The 23,404-nt window shown below is 44.4% G+C and overlaps 1 protein-coding gene across 1 annotated transcript in view; it reads right to left on the bottom strand.

Annotated features, from left to right (window-relative positions):
• Golgb1 (golgin B1) overlaps positions 1 to 23,404 on the bottom strand; it is a 48,074-nt gene that overhangs the window by 9,522 nt on the left and 15,148 nt on the right. Inside the window, exons 10-14 of the mRNA XM_032900183.1 lie at positions 23,258 to 23,373; positions 18,277 to 18,391; positions 15,592 to 15,665; positions 6,417 to 11,539; positions 3,647 to 5,534 (exon numbers count right to left, since the gene is read on the bottom strand). Of these exons, the coding sequence (XP_032756074.1) occupies positions 3,647 to 5,534; positions 6,417 to 11,539; positions 15,592 to 15,665; positions 18,277 to 18,391; positions 23,258 to 23,373 (7,316 nt within the window). The remainder of the gene's footprint in view (positions 1 to 3,646; positions 5,535 to 6,416; positions 11,540 to 15,591; positions 15,666 to 18,276; positions 18,392 to 23,257; positions 23,374 to 23,404) is intronic.

Below are 23,404 nucleotides of genomic sequence, written 5' to 3'. Positions count from 1 at the left end.
TTCTTCTCCTCATCTACTAAATGAAGATAATTACGGTACTTTTCCTCATAAGAATATGAGAATTAAATAAGAAAGTTAATAGGTCTTGTACACAAAGTTAGTGAATATTATGATGGCCTTGACTTTAGCAAAACTGCATTCTTCAAAGTCTGATGAAGAAATAATGCTGAGACATCTGAGAAAGACAAGAGCCTTATACACACATACACACCACTGAGAAAGACAACAGCCTTATACACACACACACACACACACACACACACACACACACACCACTCACACCCACTCAGAAATGTTAGTACTACCACGCTGGTGGCTTTTTAAACAAAGGTCGGCAGCGAGCGATCGAGCGAGCGATCGAGCGAGCGACACACTCAAGGCTGAAAAGCAGATGAATAATTGTAAGTGACAGCACGTCTGCGACACTGGGTCTTTAGCTGGTGGTAGAGAAGCCAACTTACTCTGCAGAATCTTCAAAGGGCTCAGGAATTAACAGCACCAGGTACGTCTGGAAAAAATGGTGATGGGTTGGAGAGTGATGGGAGCCGAGACATGGAGGAATCTCACAGAGCTGCTTCAGAAGCAACTGCACACTGAATCCTCCTCAGTTCTGACGTTGGTAACCTCACCAAACAGCTAGTTGATACCTGCCCTTCCCCTTCTCAGCTTGGGGATAAGAGTTTCCTTCTATCCAGGAGATGAAAGATCTCTCAAAGATCTGATCAGACCCCAAGAAACTAAAGGCATAAACCTCGGGACCATTAGCAATGAACTCAAGAGGATCACACCGCACTGAATTCACAGCAAGTCCCTCCACAGGCTTTCTAGAGTCTACTCTTCACGTGAAGATGAAACAAGAGTTGTTCCTCAGGTAAAGAAAGGCTGACATCAGGGATGAAAAGCAACTGCTGAGAGGGGGGAATTCAACGCAGTAGCAGGGGAAGCTACACTGACGAAAGACGCGAGAGAGAATGCTGGCAACAAGAAACACTACAGCAGCAATAAGGAAGTACAAGGGAAACCTCACTAGAAGAGGAGGTCAGAGGCAAGTGGGGAGGCACAAACCCATAGCCCTGGCCTTTGAGAGGCTGGTGTAGAAAGACTGTAAGTTCGGGGTCAGCCTGGACTACACAGAACCTTCTAGGCCAGCCCCATCCATATAATAAGAGCCTGTTTAAAAAACAAAACAGGGGGTGGAGAGATGGCTCAGCAGTTGAGTCCTTGCTATAATTCCGGAGGACCCTAGGTCAATTCCCACATCAGGCAAGTTGCAATTGCCTATAATTCCAACGCCCTTACCCATATGTCATACACTCACAGACATGTGCACATAAGCCAACAAAGCAAGCACCACGAATTAGACAATGCACCTATGAGACAAGAAAAACACAAAACATAAGAAAAACCCGAATCTCTTACAAGAACATAATAGCAGGGCTAGAGAGATGCCTCAGTGGTTAAGAGCACTGTCTGCTCTTCAGAGGACCTCAGTTAGATTCCCAACACCCCCAGGGTGTCCCACGTCAGTAACTACAGTGTGAGGCCATCCAAGGACCCCAGGCATGCATGTGGTGCACAGACACACTAACATCAACTAACAGAACATGACGGCAGAGACAAACGTCAAATGATCAGAAGATAAAGCTGAGGTGAGAAGCCTCAGGGGCAGAGGCACTTGTGTGCAGGGAACATAGGACAAGTACTCAGAAGTAGGAAGGGAAGACGGAGGCAAGCAATAGGGAAGTGTGGTGAGAGAATCCGCTTCTGGAATGACCCCCAGAGGAAAGCAGCGAGGAAGACAGTAGAGCCACGGGATGGGCACTAGGCAGGAAGTGCTCGCTGTGACTTCTGTGTACTAAGGACATGTGAACAGAGTAAAATACCTGGACAGTTAGATGGAATAAAACCAGAATATCAAGTTATAGAAATCAAAACAGCAAGTTATAGAAATAGGGAAATGGCTTTTTACAAAAGGCTTGGCTCACGACATTCAGTAGGCAAGAGGTGTGCAAGTCGGGGCTGAGTGACCAAAACGCCGTGTCCAGTGTTTACAATGCATGACCTGATAGTCCGCAGCTCCTTGAACAAAGCACAGCTAACTCAGAATCTGCTGCAACCTGGGGACAACTCTGCATAGGCTCCTCTGGTGCCACATCAGTCTTTTTAAAATTGTGCGTTCAAGTGAGCGTGTGCGCTTGTGTATGTAGGTCAGCGATTCTCAACCTAGCGACTGCTTATCAGATGCCCTGCATATCGGATATTTACATTATGTTCATCACATTAACACTACTGTAGAACACATGATGTAACGGTTGGGGGAGACAGCACCTGGAGAGGACTGCGTGGAAGGGCCTCAGCACTGGGAAGGGTGAGAAGCACCGGTAGGTGCTAAGGTGCCTTCAGGCCAGAAGCTGGCATCAGGTCTTTCCCACAGCTCTGACCACTTTATATTTTGAGACAGGGTCTGTCACTTGCTCACTGAACCTGGAGTCCACTGACCTGGCTTGACTGGCTGGCTAGTGGGCTCCAGGGATCTGCCTAGTTCTTCGTGGCACTGGCATCACACATACGTGCTGCTGCACTTTGGCTTTTATGGTGTGCTGGGCATCCAGACATAGTATTTATTATGCTTGGGCAGCAAGCACTGGTTGGGCTTCTTGTTTGTTTCTGAGACAGTCTCTCACTGGCCTGCTGTTTGTCTGCACAGGCTAGGCTGGCTGGCCAGTGAGCCTCAAGGCCACCAAGGCCACCAAGGGTTCTGTGAACCAAACTCAGGTATCTCTCCGAGCCAACTTTCTCTATTTCTAAAACAGTTAGAGAAAGTGAGCAGATACAGGCATGGTGCTGTGTCTGCGACTGTATCTACTTAGGCAGCTGGAAAGAGCATCCTGAGCTACAGCATCAGCATGAGTAGCTTAGCAACCGTCTCTTTCAAAGTTAAAGAAAAGGGCTGAGGATGTAGCAGTGGTAAAGAACTTGCCTTGGGGTCAATTCCAGTAGAGGAAATAAAGATGGAGGAAAGGGGAAAATGGGAAATCGTTCAATTTCAATCACTGATTGAACAGTTATTCTTAAAATCTCTGAGACAGTCTCACGACATTGTCCAGACGGCCCTTAAATGGGCTATACAATCGAGGCTGGTCTTAAACTCACAGCACCGGCCTCCCAAGTGCTGGAGTTATAGGAATGAGCTGCCACACCACTAACACTGACTTTAAGAAACCCCTTTTACACTTAACTCATTCTTGACAAGCTAGGGTTGAGCGATACTTCTAAGACAGGCTAAGTCCTGGCTATCCTGATCTATTGAATGTCCGAGGGCTCGGCTGGCACTGTGAAGACACTAAGTGGCCAGACCTGTGCTTTCTTCCAATTAATCTGCTTTCAATTCTGGAACTATTTATAGGAAAACCCTGCAAAAGCAGCTTGTTACCTTTTAGTCCTTTTATAACCAAGGCAGATTCTGTGCAAAGAAACCTCCTCAGGATTGAAAATGTAACAATATGTTTGCTTCTCTTAAGCCCCAAATGGTCTGTGGAGTGTGGGGCAATGTGGCAATTAGAAAAATTTACTTTTCTATGGCAATAAAAATCAGTGTGAAGAATGGCCCCAAACGCTCAAACACAGATCTGAAGCACACACTCACCAATCGATCTCTGTCATTCTGGAGTGAAGACATGGCTTTTTTCAAGCTCTGTACTTCTGCTGGGCTGGAGGCAGCTGAAGGGGCTGCAGACCTCTGCTTCCCTTCCTCCGACTTCCGGAATTTCTCCAGCTCATTCCACAGGTGATCTCTCTCATTCTGCAGGATGGTCATGGCCTTGGTGAAGGACTGCACTTGGTTGTGAGAACTTTCTAGTTCTGAAGATAAGTGAAGCAATTGCTCGTCTTTGGATGTGAGCTGCTGGTTCAGTTTCTCAAGGCGGGACGAGATGTTTTCAGAGGTGGTCAGGGGAAAGGCAGCCTGGGAAAGAACGTCACTCTCTCTGCCTAAGTCCTGCCGCCCTTTCAGCTGAGCCAGCTCTTTCAGACTGGCATCATACTTCTTCTTCAGGTCACTCAGTTCCTCAGTGGCATGATCTCTGCTGTCCTGCAAGGAACTCATTGACTTTCCGAAGGCCTGAATCTGTGCCGTAAGATCCTTATTCTCTTTGGTTACCGTAAGCAACTTCTGTTCCATCTCGACGAGGTCTCTGGCCAGCTCTGCCACCCTCTCTTCCGCTGTCTCTGTTTCGTTCCGCATTATCCCTGCGTTGTGATGGAGATGCTTCAGCTCCCTCTTCAGCTTATCTTCAATCTCACTCACCTTCTTGCTCGCCTCCTTCTGGACACAAACCAACTCCTCTTGCAGATCCACAGTTCTCTTCTGAGAGGAGGAGAGAGCCGCAGTTAACTTCTGAACTTCCTCCTCTCTCACTCTCAGCTGGGCATGGTAGACAGCTAGGGCGCCTTCCTCTTGCAAGGCCGTCAACTGCTCCTTGAAGCTTTTGATGTCTTTAGACAAACCTTGATTCTCCTCCTGGAGGGCGTCCAAGGACACCTGCAGGCTCTGCTTCTCTGCTTCTGACCCCTTCAGCCTTCCTTCTAGCCTTACACACTCATTCCTCAGCTCTTTGTTCTGCTGCAGCTGAGCCTCAAGGAGCTGCTTTTGCTGCGAGTCCTTTATGGCGATCACTTCATTCAGGTCCCGCCTATACTGGATCAGTTCGGCATCCAGCTTGGCATTCTCAGAGTTGAGGTCATCCATGTGACCTCGCAACCCTCGAATTTCCTCCTTCAGTTTATTATTCTCAGCGGCAGCATCTTGGATGAGCTCATCCTTTTCCAAGATTACAGAAAGGTGCCGCTCTTCCAGCTGTCGATAGTCACTTACTATGCGGTCCCGGTCGTCCTGGAGAGAGGACATAGACTTAACAAAGGAATCCAACTGAGCCTTCTTCTCAAGGCTCTCCTTCTTGATGGTTTCTAGTGCTTCTGTGAGCTGGTTGGTTTTCTCAACAGCCCTTCTGTTTTCCTCTTCTAAGGTCAAATTCTCCTCTTCCTCCTGGGACAACAGGTTTTCTAATTCTTTGATCTCTTTACTGTGTTGTTGGTGCAGTTCTGCGATAGCTACTTGGATCGCCTCTTCCTTGCCAGAAAGCAGGCTTATAATCTTCTGTTCCTTCACATTGATTTCATCATGCAGCCGAGTGGTTAGCTCTCTGGAGGCCGTCAGGTCAGTCTCTAGTTGTTCACAATTGAACTTACAATTCTGGATGTCAGCTTCTTGCTGCTTGATGATCCCTTCCAAGTTGTTTTCGTGTTCTCTGCATTTTTCTAAAGAGTTCTTTAAGTCAGTTGATTGGTCTTTGAGACTCTTAAGTTCTGATTCCAACTTAGTTAATTCATTCTTAGAATCATGGTACAGCTGTCCAGCTTCTTCTAACTGTGACATAAGTTCTTTATTTTCTTCTTGCAGCTTATCATAAGCCTTCTGTTGATGCTGGAGCTCGGTCTGGGCCTTGGACTCCCAAATTTCCTTGTCATGTTCAAGCCTAGGGGATGGGGACAGGGGTCATGGAGAGAAAGAGGGTAGAGAAAAGGAGGGAAGGAGAGATATGAACTATATGATATACACCTAATTGATCTACAAATCAGTCAATATTCACTATTGAAGGTTTTAATAGAGATCTCAGTTTTCTGTATCTATACACGTGTACTAACATGATCTAACAGATAGAAAAATAACATACTAAAGATATATCAGGGAGATCTGAATCGTGAAGGTGTGCTCCTTACTTTAGTGACCCCCAGTTTGAGATATTGAAAAGCAAATCAGCTCCCAACCCCCTCTGTTTTATTCTACTTTGCTTCAGGCAAGCTGGTAGGTTTCTTTAAATCTGTAATCCTGGCAACAGAAACAGTAAGGAGCTAAAAGGGGAGCCATTCTGAGGGTAGAAGTAATGCTGGCTCCTGAGCTTGGAAGGTGTATTCTAGAGTTTGGGGAGAGCATTTCTAACTGACAGAGAGTATAGTTGATGTCAACTGTGGCAAAGAGAGAGAAGGCCACTCGGGGCACTAAAGCAATTCTTTGCGATTAAGCTGGTAGAAATCTAGACAAGGGTAGTCAGGTTGTCAAGAAACCCAGAAACAGAAACGGGAAGGCAGAGAAATCTATGCCATCTCCTAACAGAGATTGGTGGTGGGGGAAGAGGTCAGTGATTTTATGTTAATGATTTTATAGTGATACATATTATAACCAGAAGTTACAAAACTGGCAAAATGTGTCAGAGGGGACACGATATGCACTCTAAGGGAATTTAAAACAAACACGGTTCTGTAACAAATATAGAATAAATAAGATAATAGAGTAAACGCAGTTTAGGAACTCTCCTTGCTGCACAATTCTCTCTGGGGGACACAGGCTCCCTGCTCACCTGGAGACGGTGATCTTCAGTTCCTCCATGTGGATGGTCATTTGTCGGAGCTGATCCTTTAGAGCAGTGCAGTTCTCCTCTTTGAGTCTGACTTCTTCCTCTTTGGTCTGAATGGCATCACCGAACCTCTGCTCCCATTTCTTGGCTTCATTGATCACCCTGTCCCGGTCATCCTGGAGGGACGACATGCTCTTAGTGAAGGCCGCAAGCTGGGCCAAGGTGCTGTCCAGGCTTTGCTGCAGCTCCTTCATGTCCTTGTCTTTCCTGATCAGACTGACTTGAATCTCGGCAAGTGTGTCTTCCACATGGGCCTTCTCTCTGTGCAAAGCATCCAGCTTCTCTTGCATGTTCTTCTTCTCTTTTCGGTGTTTCTCTTCTGCTTGCTCCAGTCTTCGCATGAGGTCTTCGTCTTTTTGTTTTATCTGGCTTTTGATGGACTCTTTGTTTGACTGAAGCTCCTTTTTCAACTTGAGGTTGTCCGCTAGCACTCTCGCTGCTTCGCTTTGGGTGTCATCTAGCAGTACCTTGAAGCTGGATAACTCAGCCTGTGCCTTCTTGTGGTGTTCAATGGCCTGAGCCAGATTTCCTTTGGTTGCATCCAAATCCTTCTGGGACTCAGTGTGAACAAACTCGAGGGCCTTGACGGTCTTCTCCAGGGCACTGATCCTGCCGAGGTACCGGATGCAGTCCTTCTGCAGCTGCTTCACTTCTTGCTGTTTTTCCTTGAGCAGCTCCTGTAGCTCTTTGGCGTGGCTTTTACTGCCAGGTCCCTTCTGGGCACCTTGTATCTTTTCCATGTACTCTTTTCGTATTTCTGACTCCACCTTGGTTTTTTCCTTGACCAGCTGCTGCTTTTCTTCTTCTAATTCACTCACACATCTTTTAAGGTTCTGCATTTCTGACTCTAGTTGCTCGTTCTTTATTTGGGCGTCTGTAACATCCTGGTAATAATTCCCGATGCTCCCATTAAGTTCTGCCAGTTGATTCATTAGCCTCTCTTCTAAGTCATCTTTCTCCTCCTCTGCTGTCTCTTTCAGCTTGGTGACTCTGGAGAGTTCCTCCTGGATTTGCTGATTCAGCATGTTTACTTTGGCAACCTCTTCCTCCAGGAGCTTGAGCTCACTATCCTTTGCAGATATCTGAGTCAGGAGGGCATTTTTTTCATTTTCCAAAGTCTGGCTAAGCTCCCTGTCTTTCTGTTTCTCCATCTCTAACTCAGAAATTCTTCCTTTAAGCTGATCAAGCTGCTGGAGGTAGTTATTGATGTCATCGTGTGAGCTGAAAGTCTCACTGACACCAGGCTTGGCACTGTTAGCCAAGAGAGAAGCTTCTGGATCTTCAAGCTTGGCATTTTCACTCAGGGAATCTTGTTCTTGAGACTTGCCTACCACGGCTTCTCTTACCTCTTCGATGACATCCTTTGGCTCATCGGACTTCTCGGTGGTCTCGAGGCTAGCTTGTTTCAGCTCTCGAGCTTCTACCTGAAGCTTCAGATTACGAGTCTCTTCACTCAGAGTGTTCTTCTCTGCCATTAAAGCCTCAAATTCCTTAGAAAGGGTTTTATACTCCGATGTGATCCTTTCTAGTTCCTCCTTTAAGCTGGAATTGGAAGAAAGAAGAGCTTCCATGCTTTCATTGGCTCCTCCTACAGGCTGGGCCTCTGCTCTAAGTCGGTCGTTTTCTTCCTCTAGCTCAAGGATCTTCTGCTGCTTAGATTTGGCAAATTTTCTCATCTTCTCCTTCATCTCCTCCATTTCCTGTTCTGCATCCTGCAGCTGCTTCTCTCTCTCTCTCTTGTCTGACTCTGCGCTCCTTAACTTTGCGTACACCTCCTGCTTCTCTTGCCTCACGCTCTCCACCACGTGTTGAATCCTCTCTGCCTCATTGCTCACATTCTCATAGGACTGCAGAAGGACTTCATACTCTTTCTGTAGCTCCTTGTGTTTCTCTTGCCATTCGGTGCTCTCTGCAATCCTAGAACATCTCACGGATTCCAGCTCCTTCATCAGCTTTTCCTTGTCTTCAGTGAGGCCCCCAAGAGCTAGCTTCAGGCTTTCACAAGAGCCACCAAGGCTCTGATTTTCCAGTAAAGACTTGTCCATTTCTACAATGAGTTTGTCCCTTTCTTCCTGAAGAAGGGCTAACTTTCCTAGGAGTGCATCTTTCTCTTGATTCTGAACAGAAACCTGGCTCTCTACATCTGCCAGAGATTTGGTCAGGTGTTCAACAGCATCTCTGGCCGAGGACAACTGCTCCTGCAGACTCTTGTTTTCCTTGAGGGCCTCCTTCCGGGAGATGAGGGCAGCCTGCAGTTTCCTCTGTAATTGCTGTTTTGCCTTACTTTCTTCCTCGAGCTCTTTTGGCTGCTTCTTTAGCTCACAAATTTCCACCTGGACCTGCTTTAGCCTCTCCTCATGCTCCTTGGCTTGCATTTCCAGCTGTGTGTGCAGGGCCTTGATTAAACGCTCCTGCTCCTCCATTTCTGTCTGTACTGTGGTGAGGGTCTGCTCCTTCTCACCAAGCTGTCCAACAAGGTAGCTGACCTCTTCTTCCTTCTGGCCCACGTGCTTTTGCAGTGTTTCTAGTTCAGGCTGTAATGTTTTTAGATGTTCCAGGCCAGCAATTTTCAACTGGCTGCTCTCCAATTCTTGCTTCAGCTGTTCTGTGTGGGCCTTGGCTTCGTGGGACGCTGCCTTCAAATTCTGGATTTCTAAGCCCTGTTCATTGATCTGTTCTTGTAGTAGTAATACTTCTTCAGATTTTTTGGTCAGCTCACTTGTTGTAGAACTAATTTTCAATTCCAGCTCTTCTTTCTCAACCTCCATTTCTTTCAGCTGGGCCTGAATCTGGGCAACAGAAACAGTAGCCTGGAGAGTTGCTGTCTCTCCAGGGTGCGAAGGCTGAGCTGCGTGTAAGTCAGACTCTGAAGCAGGCTCTGTGCCTTTGAGTGAAACGCCTTCTAAACCGTGAGTGGGCTCCTGCTGGGCAGTGCCTGGGAGCTGCTGGTCTGTAGACTCCTTTGCTTGGAGTTGCCTTAGGTGGGCCGCAATGTTCTCATTTTCCTTACTCTGCTCATCAAACTGTTCCTGTAGGTGACGGTAAGCATCCTGCTGCTCCTTGAGCTCTTCCTTCAGATGTTTCTCTTTCTCTTGTGCCTTTTTAAGAATTGCCTTACGGGAAATTAAGGCTTCTTGAAGCTTCTTTTGAAGTTGAGTTTTTTCTTTTTCCAGGTCTACTATCTTTCCCTCCAGCTCCGGCTTCCAGTGCTCCCCACCCCCTGCACGGGGTGGGCTGCTCACCGCGGTTTCCTTTACTGCTGAGTCTCCATCCCCAGCATCCATGGTGCCTGTGATGAATTTCTGAATAGTTGCTTGGTTTTCAGTGATCTCTTCTTGAAGCAAGTCTATCTGCTTTGTCTTATTCTGCAGGTCCTGAGTCATCCGTTGGACCAAGGCCTGTAACTCTTCTTCTGCTGCTGCCTTTTCTTTTAAGTCCCGCCTTATGCCCTCCAGTTCCACTTCCTTTTCAGATATTGTCTGTTTTAAAGAAACCTCTAGTTCTCTCCACTTAGAAGTCCCATATTTTTCTGGGTCATCTTTGTTCTCGCTGTCTTCCTCCAGCTCTCTCTTCCCACTCTCCCCGGGGGAGTCTTTCGTGGACTCCTCTCTCACCTTGGCTAACTCCTCCTCCAGCTTGCTGACTTTCTGCAGTAGCTCCTTTCTGCTGATCAGCGCTGCCTGCAGCTTCCGCTTCCTCTGCTCACTCTCTTTCCTCAGCCACTCAAGTTCTTGCTGTAGTGCCTCTTTACACACTGGCTCCTCTGCGCTCGACTCATCTGGACCATGTTTAGGGCTGGACTCAACTCCACTGTCTTCTACCTGCTCTTTCTTTGCTTCTTCAGCTCTGGACAATAAATTGAGCTGCTCCTTCAGAGTCTTAATTTCCACCCCAAGAGAAAACTTCTCTTCATTAAGCTGAACCATTTTCTCTGTCATACTGAAGCTGAGTTCAGTCACTTGCTGATCCTTCTCCTGGATGGTTTGCTGGAGTGTCTCCACGTCTTTCTTTTTCTCTAACAAGAGTTGGTCCATTTTGGCTATTTCCAGCTCCTTCTGTGAAAGCGCCTGCGACAGTTCCTCCATCCCTTTTGAGATGTCCTTCATACGCTCTGCCCCCTCTAGCACTTCACTTTCCTTCGTCTGCAGTTGGCTCTGTAGGCTTTTTATCTGTGTTCCCTGTTCAGAAGATTGTAGTTGCACACCGTCCAGCTCCCTCTGTAGAGTCTCGATTTTCACATCTTTCGATTTGGCTTCCATGCTCAGGCTGTGGATCTGCTCGGTGAGCAGGCTGTGCTGAGCCCTCTGACTTTCATAGTCCAGATCTCTTTGCTTCTCTGCTTCTGCAAGGCTGGTTTCCAGTTCTCGGACCTGAGCCTGGAGTTCTCCAAGGACATCAAGCTCCTTCACCCGGGAAAGCAGCTGGTCTCTTTCTTCACACACAGCAGCGAGCGTGCTGCGGGCTTCCTCCGCACTCTCTTTGAACTCCTTGGTAAGCTGGGTTAGGCTGCTAATTTCCTTCGCTTTCTCACTTAAATTCTTCTCGTGAGTTTCCTTGGCTGTATGAAGGCTTGTCTCAAGCTCCAAAACTTGAGTTTTCAGCCTTTCCAATTCACCCTGGTGACACAGACAGACATGTTGTGCAGAGAGGGATTTGTCCACACCGTCCGGCTGTGGGGAGTTCAGTTCCATTCCGGTGTCATTTAGAGGTCCCTCCTCCAATGTTCCGTGCTGATCTCTCATGCCTGCCTGTTCCCCTTCCACTGCTGGGACACTGTTCTTGTCACGGGGCGCACACAGGACATCTCGTGCTGTAACTGAGGGCGGTCCTTCACTCTCCATCATCTGTACTTCTTTCCGATCAAGGACCTCATAGTTCCCTTCAGGCCTTTTGCCCTGCAGCTGCAACTTAAGAAATGCAATTTCCTCCTGGGCTTCCTTCATTTCCACTAATAAAACCGACAGCTCTTTATGTTTCTGAGAAAATGTGTTCTCTAGGACATCCTGTCCACTTTCTTCAGTAGAAGAATCGCTCCTGTTGAGCAAAGTAATACCAGCTGTGCTGACCTATTAACAAATAAGGGGGAAAACACCGAGAAAGGCCTTAATCACAGAGCTCATACAGCACTACAAACAGCCGGATACAAGCTGGCATTTCTTGAATTTCCTAAAACTTGAAACCTTCTGGTTCAAACCTCTTTTATGCCACAAAACTGTTAAAAATCTGTCAAACTCTGTATCTCCTAAGCTGAATGTCCATATGCAATCAGAGGCAGAAGGGCCCGGGGAAGCCTGCAATCCATTTTCTAGATATTTCCCATACAAAAGAACGTTCTTCTTTTAGGTTAACATGCCTAGTTATTTCGTCTAAAATCTGCTTAAAAACAAAACTAAACCAAACCAGCAACAAACAATTAAATACCCTGCCTGACACCAAAGTGTATGTTATATTTATTAGCATTAAATATAATATTAAAGTTTTATAAAGTTTGTATTAAGTTTAAATTAAAGTTTATATTAAAGTTTGTCTAAGCTTTGCCCTAACCTGGCAACAGCCAGGTATGCCTGACTCACTATAAAAGGGGCTGCTTGTCCCCTCCTCTCTTGCTCTTCCCTCCCCCTCTCTCTCCACATGCTCATGGCTGGCCTCTACTGCTCCCCCCCTCTCTCGTAACTCCCCTCCCCATGCAGTGAATACTCTATTCTATACCATACAGTCATGTGGCTGTCTCTCAGGGGGAAGGGACGCCTCAGCACGGGCCTATGAAGGCACTCCTTTCCCCACACCCAACCACATCTCCACCAAAACACATCTCCTCTCCATCTTTATAAAATACACCAATATTTCTCTTCTTAAGCAATTTACTAAATAAATTGTAAAATTAAAAAAAAATAACACTGACACGTAGATTGCCAAACAAGCAGATACAGACATGTTACCAGGGACAAAACATCTAAAATGTGCTCCACTGGTGCTTGGACATGACATTAAGGACCCATGTGGCAAATATGACTGTTCTAGGTAAATCCCTTCAAGTCATTGCTACTGTTTGCTTAGGAAAGAAAGCTAGCGAGTCACACGATGCAGTTAATTTATTTAGGTTAAGAAATCCTATCTCACAAAATACAGTGGAGAGCTGACCAAGGAAACCTGATGCTGACCTTTGGTCTTCACAGGCAGGGACACACACACACACACACACACACACACACACACACACACACACACACACACACACACACACACACCATTTACAGAAGCACACAAAAAGTTTGGTTTGGGGGATGTGGGTGTGGCTCATGGGGAAAAGTGCTTGCTGAACGTGCGTGAGGACCCGAGTTTGGCTCTCCAGCATCCATGTAAATGCCAGGTGTGGTAGCACATGTCTATAACCTCAACAGTGTTCATGAGGACTACCTTAATAATTTGTAACTCGCTGGTCCCTGCATTATGGAGACCATAGTTCACAGCTCTCAGTACTAGGCACTGCAGAGAGCTCTCCGTAACTTCAGGTCAGTCTTATGTTTCCATCCCTACAGACAGGAAACTCAGACACAGTAATAAAATTGCTATCATAGGGTTCAGTGTAACCTACTGCGTTTTGTTCTATTACCCAGTGTGTTTTCATTGTTATAACTCGCTTTCATATCGCTCATTCGTTCTCCTCCGTCAGTCCCTGCAGTTATCTACAGAGTTCAGTTCACTCCAACTGGAGAATCAAGTCATCCCATACCAAGAGGGCAGAGAACCAGAGAGCTCTGCTCTTTCCGACTGCTTCCACTATGCTTCCCTACTCTGAATTTTCTTCTTCTATGGATCTTTTTATATTTAATATCTGTGATCCTATAGTACCAGTCAGCTTTTCTATGCAATACCTATGTTTTAAAAGCTCCTGTCCTAATTTCTGTTTGCTAATTATTTTCTGCTGCTTTTGCTTTTCATTATCTTACTAGACACCTATCTTTCTGATCTGTGTAGATTTTTTAAAAGCTACATTTTAGCTTGTTTTCACTAGAAATCACTGGCAAGCCTTTAAGGGAATGCTTTTAAGATTTCCTTTGGACCAACAAGATTTAGTTTTAGTCAGAATCTTATCATTTGTAACCTTATAATACTGTAATTTTCTAAGTTAAGTCACCTTTGACAATTTTGTGGACAAGGCCTCAATGGCTCCATGAAAAGGCATTGACAATACATTTGATGATTAATTTTATGTAGTAACCTGGTTAGATTGTGGTACTCAGATCCTTGACCAAACATTACTCTAGGCACTTCCATGAAGGTATTTTAGTTGGCATTAACATTTAATGCCAAGTAAATGTTTATGTATGTATGTGTATGCACGTGTGCATGTGGTGGGGCCACATACATGTATTCCTGTATATAGAAGCAGAGGTCAACCTTCTTTCCTGAGAAAAGCCTGGAGCCACCAAGCCCCAGGGACCTGTCTTCTCCATCTCCTAGTGCTGAGATTACAAACCTATACCATCATGGCCAGGTGTTAAGAGCTGTGGCTCAAAGCTAGTACCTGGCATTGCACAGTAAGCACTTGACCAACTGAGCTATCTCTGCAGCTATAAATGAGGAGAGTTCAAAGAAGACAAACTATCCTTTCTAGTTCCATCAGAGAAGGCCTAGGCAGGGTAAAAACAAAATCTGTTCTACCCTCAAGAGTAAGATCTACCAGCAGATTATCTCTTGGCTCAAGTCTTAGTATTGCTCTATGTTGGATGGCCTCTGGCTCAAATGGAAGATTCTAAATTTGCTAATTTGTAAAACTATATCTCTTTGGGTCTAAAGTGGTAATCATACTATGTCCCTAGAGACATAGACTAAATATATAATAAGCAACACTTTTGTTAAGAGACTAAATTACTTCCAAATGCCCCTTATTATCAATATGGCAAATTAAATATAATGAGTTAACAAAGACACTAACTCAATAAAATGATACTGAGCAATGATGCCTCTATTAGATTAAATTTCAGTTGGTCAAAGTACCGAGAAGAGACTCTAAAGAGGACATCTTTATCACACCATACTCCACTCCCTGCTAAGGCTCAGGGAATGTCACAGAACGGGTGGGAAGAAAGTAAGAGCAGGAGGATTGGGGAGGGGGATCTGTGGAATGCTGTCTTCTGGACATGACATAATTACCACACCCATGACAACATAGCAGCTATGGTTATCCGAACAATCAAGACAGAGAAAATTCAGCCTATATGGGCAGGAGCTCTCTAGTCCCTACCTGTTATTAAGGAGCTATTAGCACTTACTAGCAGTTTGGGGAGGGAGAATCATTCTCTTTGGGGCATGTTCCCACTGGTAGGCTCCTATGCACATATCAGCAATACTCACTGACTCAGTGGGTTGTCAAACAAAGACAAGACATGAATTTGGGAGAGACATGCTCGTGGGATGTGGGGGGAGCTGAAGGGAAAAAATGAGGTAGATATAATCATATTCTATACATGTATGTACATGTATAAACATATAGATATGGAAAAATTAGAATTGAAAAACAGAATAAACAAACACATTTCAGGTTACAAAAGCCACAATTTTGTAAAGGTTCCTTTGAAATGCAATCCTGAGTAAAAACTGCCAACTGGGGAACATGAGAATTTCCAGAGATTTTGTTTACTCTCTACTAAGAGGCAAACTGTGGTTGCTGGAATGAGACTCTCCTCCATGGGTTCATGCATTTAAACTCTTGGTCCCTGGTTGGTGGTGTTATCTGGGGAGGTTTCGGGGGTGTGGTCTTGTTGGAGGAGTATGTCGCTGGAGGTGGACTTGGAGAGTTTGAAGTCTAGAGCCATTTCTAGTTCCCTCTCTTGCTCCAAGCATATGATGAAGGATGCGCTCACTCTCTGGCCTGCTCCTGCAGCCATGCCTGCCGCTTGTTTGCTGTGCACCATGAATGTCTCTTAGGCTCTGGAACTGTAAGTCCAAATACAGTCTCTCTTCTTTAAGTTGTCTAAGTCACAGTGTTTTATTACAGCAACAGAAAAGTACTTTCACTCCATGGGTAATAAAATTCTCTGTCAACATTGTTAACTGTTGGAGTCAGCCCCACTTAATCCAGGTCCCACTATGACTGTACTAAGTGGTCACTTACCTCACAGACCATACCATCAGCCTCTCCTGCTCTATTCTGAGCCTCCAGAAGAGTAATCCGAGAACAGAGTTTTTCTGAAAATCAAAAAAGTAGTACCTTTAGAGAATATATGTAGAGCATTTGAAAAAACAGTGATGTAGCTGTACCAAGGCTACTTGAGATACATAAAATAACGAAGAGAAAAGAAATAAAGGTACTGCGAGGGGGACAAAAGACTGATGCCTCCAAGTGAATATGAGATATCATATATAACACAGCCTAAGAGATACACACATAGGAGAACATAATGCATATCATACATAACAGAACACAGTGTGAAAATGACCATGAGAGACGTTTCAGACATGTACGATGTCTGAAAGGCTGTGGATGCAAAGACATGCGACCTGGAGCAGTTATCTATGCTATGATCTGAAATTCCACTGTCTTAGGTTATCCATATTCCTACTGTTTGAATTGTACAGTTTTGCACAACTGCACTTAATATGTCCCGATTTTCTTTAACAGATGTTCAGACATTAAATTTTAACACTAAAAGGGATCTATCTTTTAGCTGCAATCCCAAAGACCAAATGAGGACACAGATGACATAATATGAGGAGGTTCCAGGGCAAGACAGACAGCTGGGATCAGGACCCCTGTCTTAACATACAGCTCTAACATGGGTATCAATGCCCTGGAAGAAAAAAACTATTGAACACCGATCCTGGAGGTATTTCAGGAAGCTTATAGTCTTCCTGAAACTAAATAAACTAAAGGAAGAGCATGTAGGTTTACACAACATCTTAACGCCTCATCATGACCTGGAGCCCGCATTTGACTCCTGTCTTATCCTTCAACCTCCTCTTGAACTGCTATTTTTTTTCACTCTAAGATAAAAACTCAGAGCTTCTTTCTGTTCTGCAAACATATCAAATTTGTTCACACATCACACCTGTTCTGTTCTCTCCTGATTCAAATGTTTTTTGCATGACCTCCCTGTCTTTAGTCATTTGAATGTCAAGTTCCCAGAGAGGCCTATCCTGACCTCTGTAATCCTGCCTTTCTCTTACTTCAGATATACTTGAAGGAGCCTATTTCCTTTCCATCCAAAAATCGATTGCTCTAAATGGTCTTTTCTATACATGCTCATGGGTGTCTGGCCCTCTAAAATGTTCATAGCCATATCTACAGCACATAGCATAGTGCCTGCCTCACAGGCAGGGAAGAAGACTCAGGAAACATGGGTTCATGATATGCATTATGCTCAGACAGTGCATACCTGAGAAAGAAAGGGCAGTATGAAAAGTGAGATGGAAGGGACAGGGCAAAACTCATAGTCATTTATGACAGCAGACAGCAAAGCCAGAGCAGAGAACACTAAGGCCAATGACCCCCCAAGGGACAGAGATGGAAATCCCAGAACCTGCAAAGCACATGACAATCCCGTGCACAGGATAGACGCTGTTTGTAAAATGGCAGAGTAAGGATTATGGATAAAGTATCAAAAAAGTGCTTCAGCTGGGCTAAGAAATGAGTTGAATTTGTGGCTTTACTGGTAATTATGCATTTAGTAACACATAATTTCCAGATAGGAGCTAGGTGGGAAACTATAAAACTGGATCTAGTTTTTTAAAGTTTATGTGACGTCACCTCTGACTCACATATGGTACAGAACACGGGCGTCAGATGTGCTGCTAGACGTCCCTTCACAGGGGCTCTGCAGCACGTACCCTGCGTATCAGATGTTTACATTGAGATTCCTAACAGTAGCGAACTGCATCTGTGATATAGCAATGAAAAGAATCTTAGGGTTGGGGTCACCTCAACACGAGGAATGGACTGTACTGATGGCCATGGTGTTTGGAAGGGTGAAGACCACTCTCCTAGATGAAGGAGAGTCGTGAGACATCACCACCACACGCTGCTGAACTGAGGCAAAGCACACGAAGCATGCGGTGAACAGAAGACAGGTCCAAGAGATGCATTGTCCTCATTGCTGTTCACGAGGTCCCGTAGAGCAAAACACTGATGCGCTCAGCTTAATCCAGCAAGACGTGGCTCAGCAGTGATTACTCAGGTGTTTAGTAAAGCAAATTGAAAAAGTTCTCTGCCCTTAAAAATTCTTCTGAGGGCTTACAATAAACAAGATAAACACTGCCCATCCTCTTGTCTCAGTCAAGGTTCAAAGGACATTGTGGGAGCACAAGGACTTGACCCAGGATGAAGACTGAGTTCCTAAAGAAGATGGTGCCCGGGGTGAGGGCTGATGGGTGCAGAGCAAGGCTGACAGGAGTCTAAGCACGATGGTAACATGGCCCGAGTCGACAGGGACCCGACCTGTAGTTTATTTTGAATTCTATTACCTAAGTCCTGTCATCATTTTGCCCATTAAAAAATATCCAGCATCTTAGGGAAGTCCAATTTGGGTCATACTCCCTAGAAGATATCTTTGCCAGTTCTAAATGAATACAAAGTAGTCAGAAATCCTGTGGTATTTATAGCGTATGTCAGGAAATGTAACCCTGATATAAGCAGCAGCACTGTGCTCGGCTACTTCACGTGTATTAGTTTCACCTTGGTAACTACAGTTCTGCTACCTGAGATCCTCAGAGCGCAGTCAGCTACGTGTACATGTGCACAGCAGTAAGAGCAGAGGCACTTACGGGATAAGGAGACAGAGTTACGTTTCTTGCTGATACATACCATTCTCAGCTCTCAGCTCCTCCAGCTCTAGAGAACTAAGGAGCAAGGCTCCCTTCTCATTCTCTAGCTCTAGCACTCTCTTCTGTAAAGAGGCGACACTCTCCTCCATGACTGCCTACACAGCAGAGAGATAAATTAGTGATTCCCTAGTGCGAGCTCTCACACGGAAGACCAGAGGGGCCTGGAGGAAAATGAACAGGAAGGGGGTTCTCTCAAGAGGAGGAACTGTTATTGCTGTCCCTGGGTTTTTCCCATTTACAACAAAATGTTCTGCTTAGTTTATATAGCCAGAATGTTTGTCTCTCTTAATGATGGGCAAGGATCTGTAGTAAATCTTCAAGTTTTTTTCTTTTACACATTTCATCCTCCAAGGGGCTCACTGTATACACTGTTCCATGCAATTCCATTGAAGTTGCCATGTTTGGCTATAGAGTCTGCACAGAAACTGCCCCAGGTATGCTCAGGGTTTGGGACTTCTATCTGGAGGAAAATTTCTAGTCTGTAATAAAACAAATAAAACTTCAATACAATAGCCATAGGCATTCTGTCTTGAAAACTAAGAAAGCCTTGGGGAGGAACAAAGCCGCAGTGTGAGGGAACCACACAGAGGAAGGAATCCCGCCAAGGCATTAACTGTCTATCCATGCAGCCTAACCTCCATCTGAACAGTGGATGGTACAGCTCCTGGGCTGATCAATCACCGGAGGCACAAATACCCAGCTGAGTTTTGGGGCTCTCTACCACAGGACAGAGAGGGCAGTGTGGGTCCATGCTACCCACTGATTAAAAGTCATCAGAATGCTTCAGAAGTTTAGAAACAACAAAAGAAACATTTTTAGCATCTAGGACTCAATACAAAAATCACTCATGACAGAAAGAACAGGAAACTGATTCATTCTGAAGGAAAAATATAACCAACACAGACTAATTGCAAAATGATGCAAACTTCGGATTAGCAAGCAACAACTTATTTATATTGTGGTGATAGCGACTGAACTCAGGAGGACCTTTTGCAGGCTCAGCAAGTGCTCGCCCACTGAGCTAAAGTCCTACCCCTCGGTTTTTGTCTTGAGTCAGAGCCTCACAAATTAGCCCAGCCAGATGTCCCTGAACTTGAGATGGCTTGCTTCTACCTCCTAAATTCTAAGCTTACAAGGATATACTACCGTGTCTGGCTGCAAACGAGGATTTTAAAGGTAGTTTTATAACTATGGTAAGACATATGTCAGCAATGAAGGAAAAGGTAGAACTTTAGGTACAAGGCAAACAAACCAGAAAATGAAAAAGTTTGAAAATCCAGGATAGAAAAATCACAAATATGAAATGAAAAATCCAATGGACAGGGTTGCTAGAAGAATATGGAGAACAGAAACACAGTGACCTTGGAGGCAGATCAAGAGAAACTGATTAGTCTGTTTATTGAAGAAAAATTACCATACTCTCAAGGACATATAGGACAATATTGAAATATACTTTAATTGGAGCATCCGAGAAGAGAATAGAATACACAGAAAAATTATTTTAAGATGGCCACACTTTTCACACATACAAGCTTATATCTGTGAAAAGAAAAAAAGAAAAAAGACTCAACAAAGGGAGAAAATTGCAAAGTAAACGTCAAGTGATTACATCACAAGGATCAAGAGAAAAGTCTTTTAAAGCTCAGTGGGAAACTATACTTCTATCCACAGGAACAACCATTTGAAGACCTGTTGGAGCCACGTAAGGCAGAAGACTGTAAAATATATTTTTTAATGTCCCGACTGAAAAAGTGTCAATACAGAATTATAAATCCATTCAAGAATAAAACAAAATGCAAATATTAGCTAACACCAAGAGAATTTTTCTTTAGTAGTCCTAACTACAAGGATATGGTGGTTATTCTAGGAAAAAAGTGGTATTGAATGGAAACCAAGCCTCCAAGAGGAAAGAACACGCAATATGGTGAGTCAACATCTTCTCCTTGTTGTGTTCTAAATACACATAATGGTTCAATGCATACATGGTAACATAGTATGCTAAAATTTAAAACTCTAACATAAGCAACAAATGTAGAGTGAGAGTATGTCATTACAAGGTTTCTGTATTTAAAGTGAGAGACCTAAGAAGTTACAAAGTCAAGAATATGCAGGTACAGGCATGTATGTGTGCGTGCATGTGTGTGTGTGTGTGTGTGAACTTAATGCCCTAAATGAGATTTTAGGCCATGTGCCCCTAAGGTGGGTAACACAGGCAGAGCCTGGCTGGCCCTTGAATTAAGGGGACACAGCTAAGACTCAAAGAAGACAGAACAGAGTGGCACACAGGAGATGTGCACAGGGTGTCTGCGTGTGTACTTAGCAGGCTGCACATGAATATGAGGCAACTATCTAAGGAGATCTCAACTACCAAAGCTACCTACTTGACAAGATTAGAGAATAAACGTATTGTGGATTGACCTCTCTCTTCAAGTAACAATGGACTCCCATTAAAAAGTTGGCAAGGATGTAGAGAAAGAGGAACACTCCTCCATTGTTGGTGGGATTGCAGACTGGTACAACCATTCTGGAAATCAGTCTGGAGGTTCCTCAGAAAATTGGACATTGAACTACCTGAGGACCCAGCTATACCTCTCTTGGGCATATACCCAAAAGATGCCCCAACATATAAAAAAGACACGTGCTCCACTATGTTCATCGCAGCCTTATTTATAATAGGCAGAAGCTGGAAAGAACCCAGATGCCCTTCAACAGAGGAATGGATACAGAAAATGTGGCACATCTACACAATGGAATATTATTCAGCTATCAAAAACAATGCCTTTATGAAATTCATAGGCAAATGGTTGGAACTGGAAAATATCATCCTGAGTGAGGTAACCCAATCACAGAAAAACACACATGGTATGCACTCATTGATAAGTGGCTATTAGCCCAAATGCTTGAATTACCCTAGATGCCTAGAACACATGAAACTCAAGATGGATGATCAAAATGTGAATGCTTCACTCCTTCTTTAAAAGGGGAACAAGAATACCCTTGGCAGGGAATAGAGAGGCAAAGATTAAAACAGAAACAGAAGGAACACCCATTCAGAGCCTGCCCCACATGTGGCCCATACATATACAGCCATCCAATTAGACAAGATGGATGAAGCAAAGAAGTGCAGGCCAACAGGAGCCGGATGTAGATCTCTCCCGAGAGACACAGCCAGAATACAGCAAACACAGAGGCGTATGCCAGCAGCAAACCACTGAATTGAGAATAGGACCCCGTTGAAGGAATCAGAGAAAGAACTGGAAGAGCTTGAAGGGGCTCGAGACCCCATATGTACAACAATGCCAAGCAACCAGAGCTTCCAGGGACTAAGCCACTACCTAAAAGACTACACATGGACTGACCCTGGACTCTGACCTCATAGGTAGCAATGAATATCCTAGTAAGAGCACCAGTGGAAGGGAAGCCCTGGGTCCTGCTAAGACTGAACCCCAGTGAACTAGATTGTTGGGGGGAGGGCGACAAGGAGGGGAGGATGGGGAGGGGAACACCCATAAAGAAGGGGAGGGAGGGGAAGAGGATGTTTGCCCGGAAACCAGGAAAGGGAATAACACTTGAAATGTAAATAAGAAATACTCAAGTTAATAAAAACAAAACAAAAAAAAAGTTTCAAGCTACTTATGTGAATATATATAATCAGTATCTGGCAGCAGATGGTAGAATTAAAATAAGTACATCGAGACAGCGGGAGTCATAACATAATTTAATGGAAAGCAGCTCCCAAACTTAATGCCGAATAGAAATGCAGAGTCACGAATCCTAAGCACAGGAGGTACAGTGAAAATGAGTCCCTGGCCTACCGATACCCCAGTGTTCAAACCCAATGATGACATTTTCAAAGCAAAAGCAATTTTAAAAAGAGATTTCCTATTTGAAACAAAACAGGACAGACAAGGCAGCCGAGGAGGACTCTTTAAAGTGACGGAAGAAACACCAACTAAACCTGTCAATGGAGAGTCTACGGTTGGCGAGAGCCACAAGCTGATATAATGACATGATTAGCTACACAGGAGTTGCGAGAATCCATCACCGGATGCACGTCTGTGCCTGTAACACACACATGAGAAACGGCACCCAGGGGAAACTTAAAGGCAAGGCTTTACACAGAATGGCATCAGAAGGCTGTGGGGGCGTCTACTTGCTTTTAATAATAAGATTTTACTAGACCAGGACCACAACCATTCGTTTACTTTTTATTTTATCTCTACTTTTGCTCTACAATTTAAAAGATTAAATACAACAATAGATACAAATCACAAAACAAGTGAGGAAAAAAGGGCACATGCTCCCTGATTATATTTGTAAGTAAACCATGCAAAATCATGGTGGAAAATGGAATAGTAGCTCACGTTTGAGAACATGTTTTGCAGGCTGACGATAGTATCTTGTACCTTATTAAGAATTTGGCTACCATAGCTGAATGCGTCTGACAGAACACACTCATGGTATAGTTATGATTTATTCATTTACTGGTTTATAAACCTTACCTCAAGAGAAAAAGAAGACTCCCCCAACTACCAACAAATACTGAACTCTCATCAACATTACACAAGCTGAAATATCTGGAGAAAAAGGTCCTGATGCCAGTCACCTACTGGGACATTTAGAAAACATTAAGATGAACTGATGGACAGAGAGGACAGAAGGACAGCTAGTAAAGCAAATGCATACAGTCAGTGTACTGTCTGGAGGGAGGGACACACGCGCATTAGGAAACTGTGCCTGTCTGTTTGAATTGCTGGAAAATGTCTTAGTAAACGCAAATGCTATTTATCCTTGTTAGGAAGCCACTTAAATGCCTTTCGGGATTCTATTCGGACAGTCATCCCCCAGAAGCATTTCGTTAGGTAGAAAACACACATTTACACTCTCTCTCATTAGATACTCATTAGAGCCCCTAAGCACAGCAAATCCATACAGATCACAGAGAAATTCCATTTAATTACCTGTACGCCCTCATTATAAACATCTGGTAAAGACGTCTGAGATGATGTCTCATGTTTTTCCAAGTTAGGTTTGTTTACAAATTGGCTAATTTCTTTAGATTTTTGCTGGAGTTCATCTAAGGAAGAGAAAACAAACATAGCATATCT

This window comes from Rattus rattus, chromosome 4 (genome assembly GCF_011064425.1).
Source record: "Rattus rattus isolate New Zealand chromosome 4, Rrattus_CSIRO_v1, whole genome shotgun sequence".
NCBI lineage: Eukaryota > Metazoa > Chordata > Mammalia > Rodentia > Muridae > Rattus > Rattus rattus.
The sequence above is the reverse complement of the archived record's forward strand: the minus strand, read 5'-3'. Positions and strand labels throughout refer to the sequence as shown.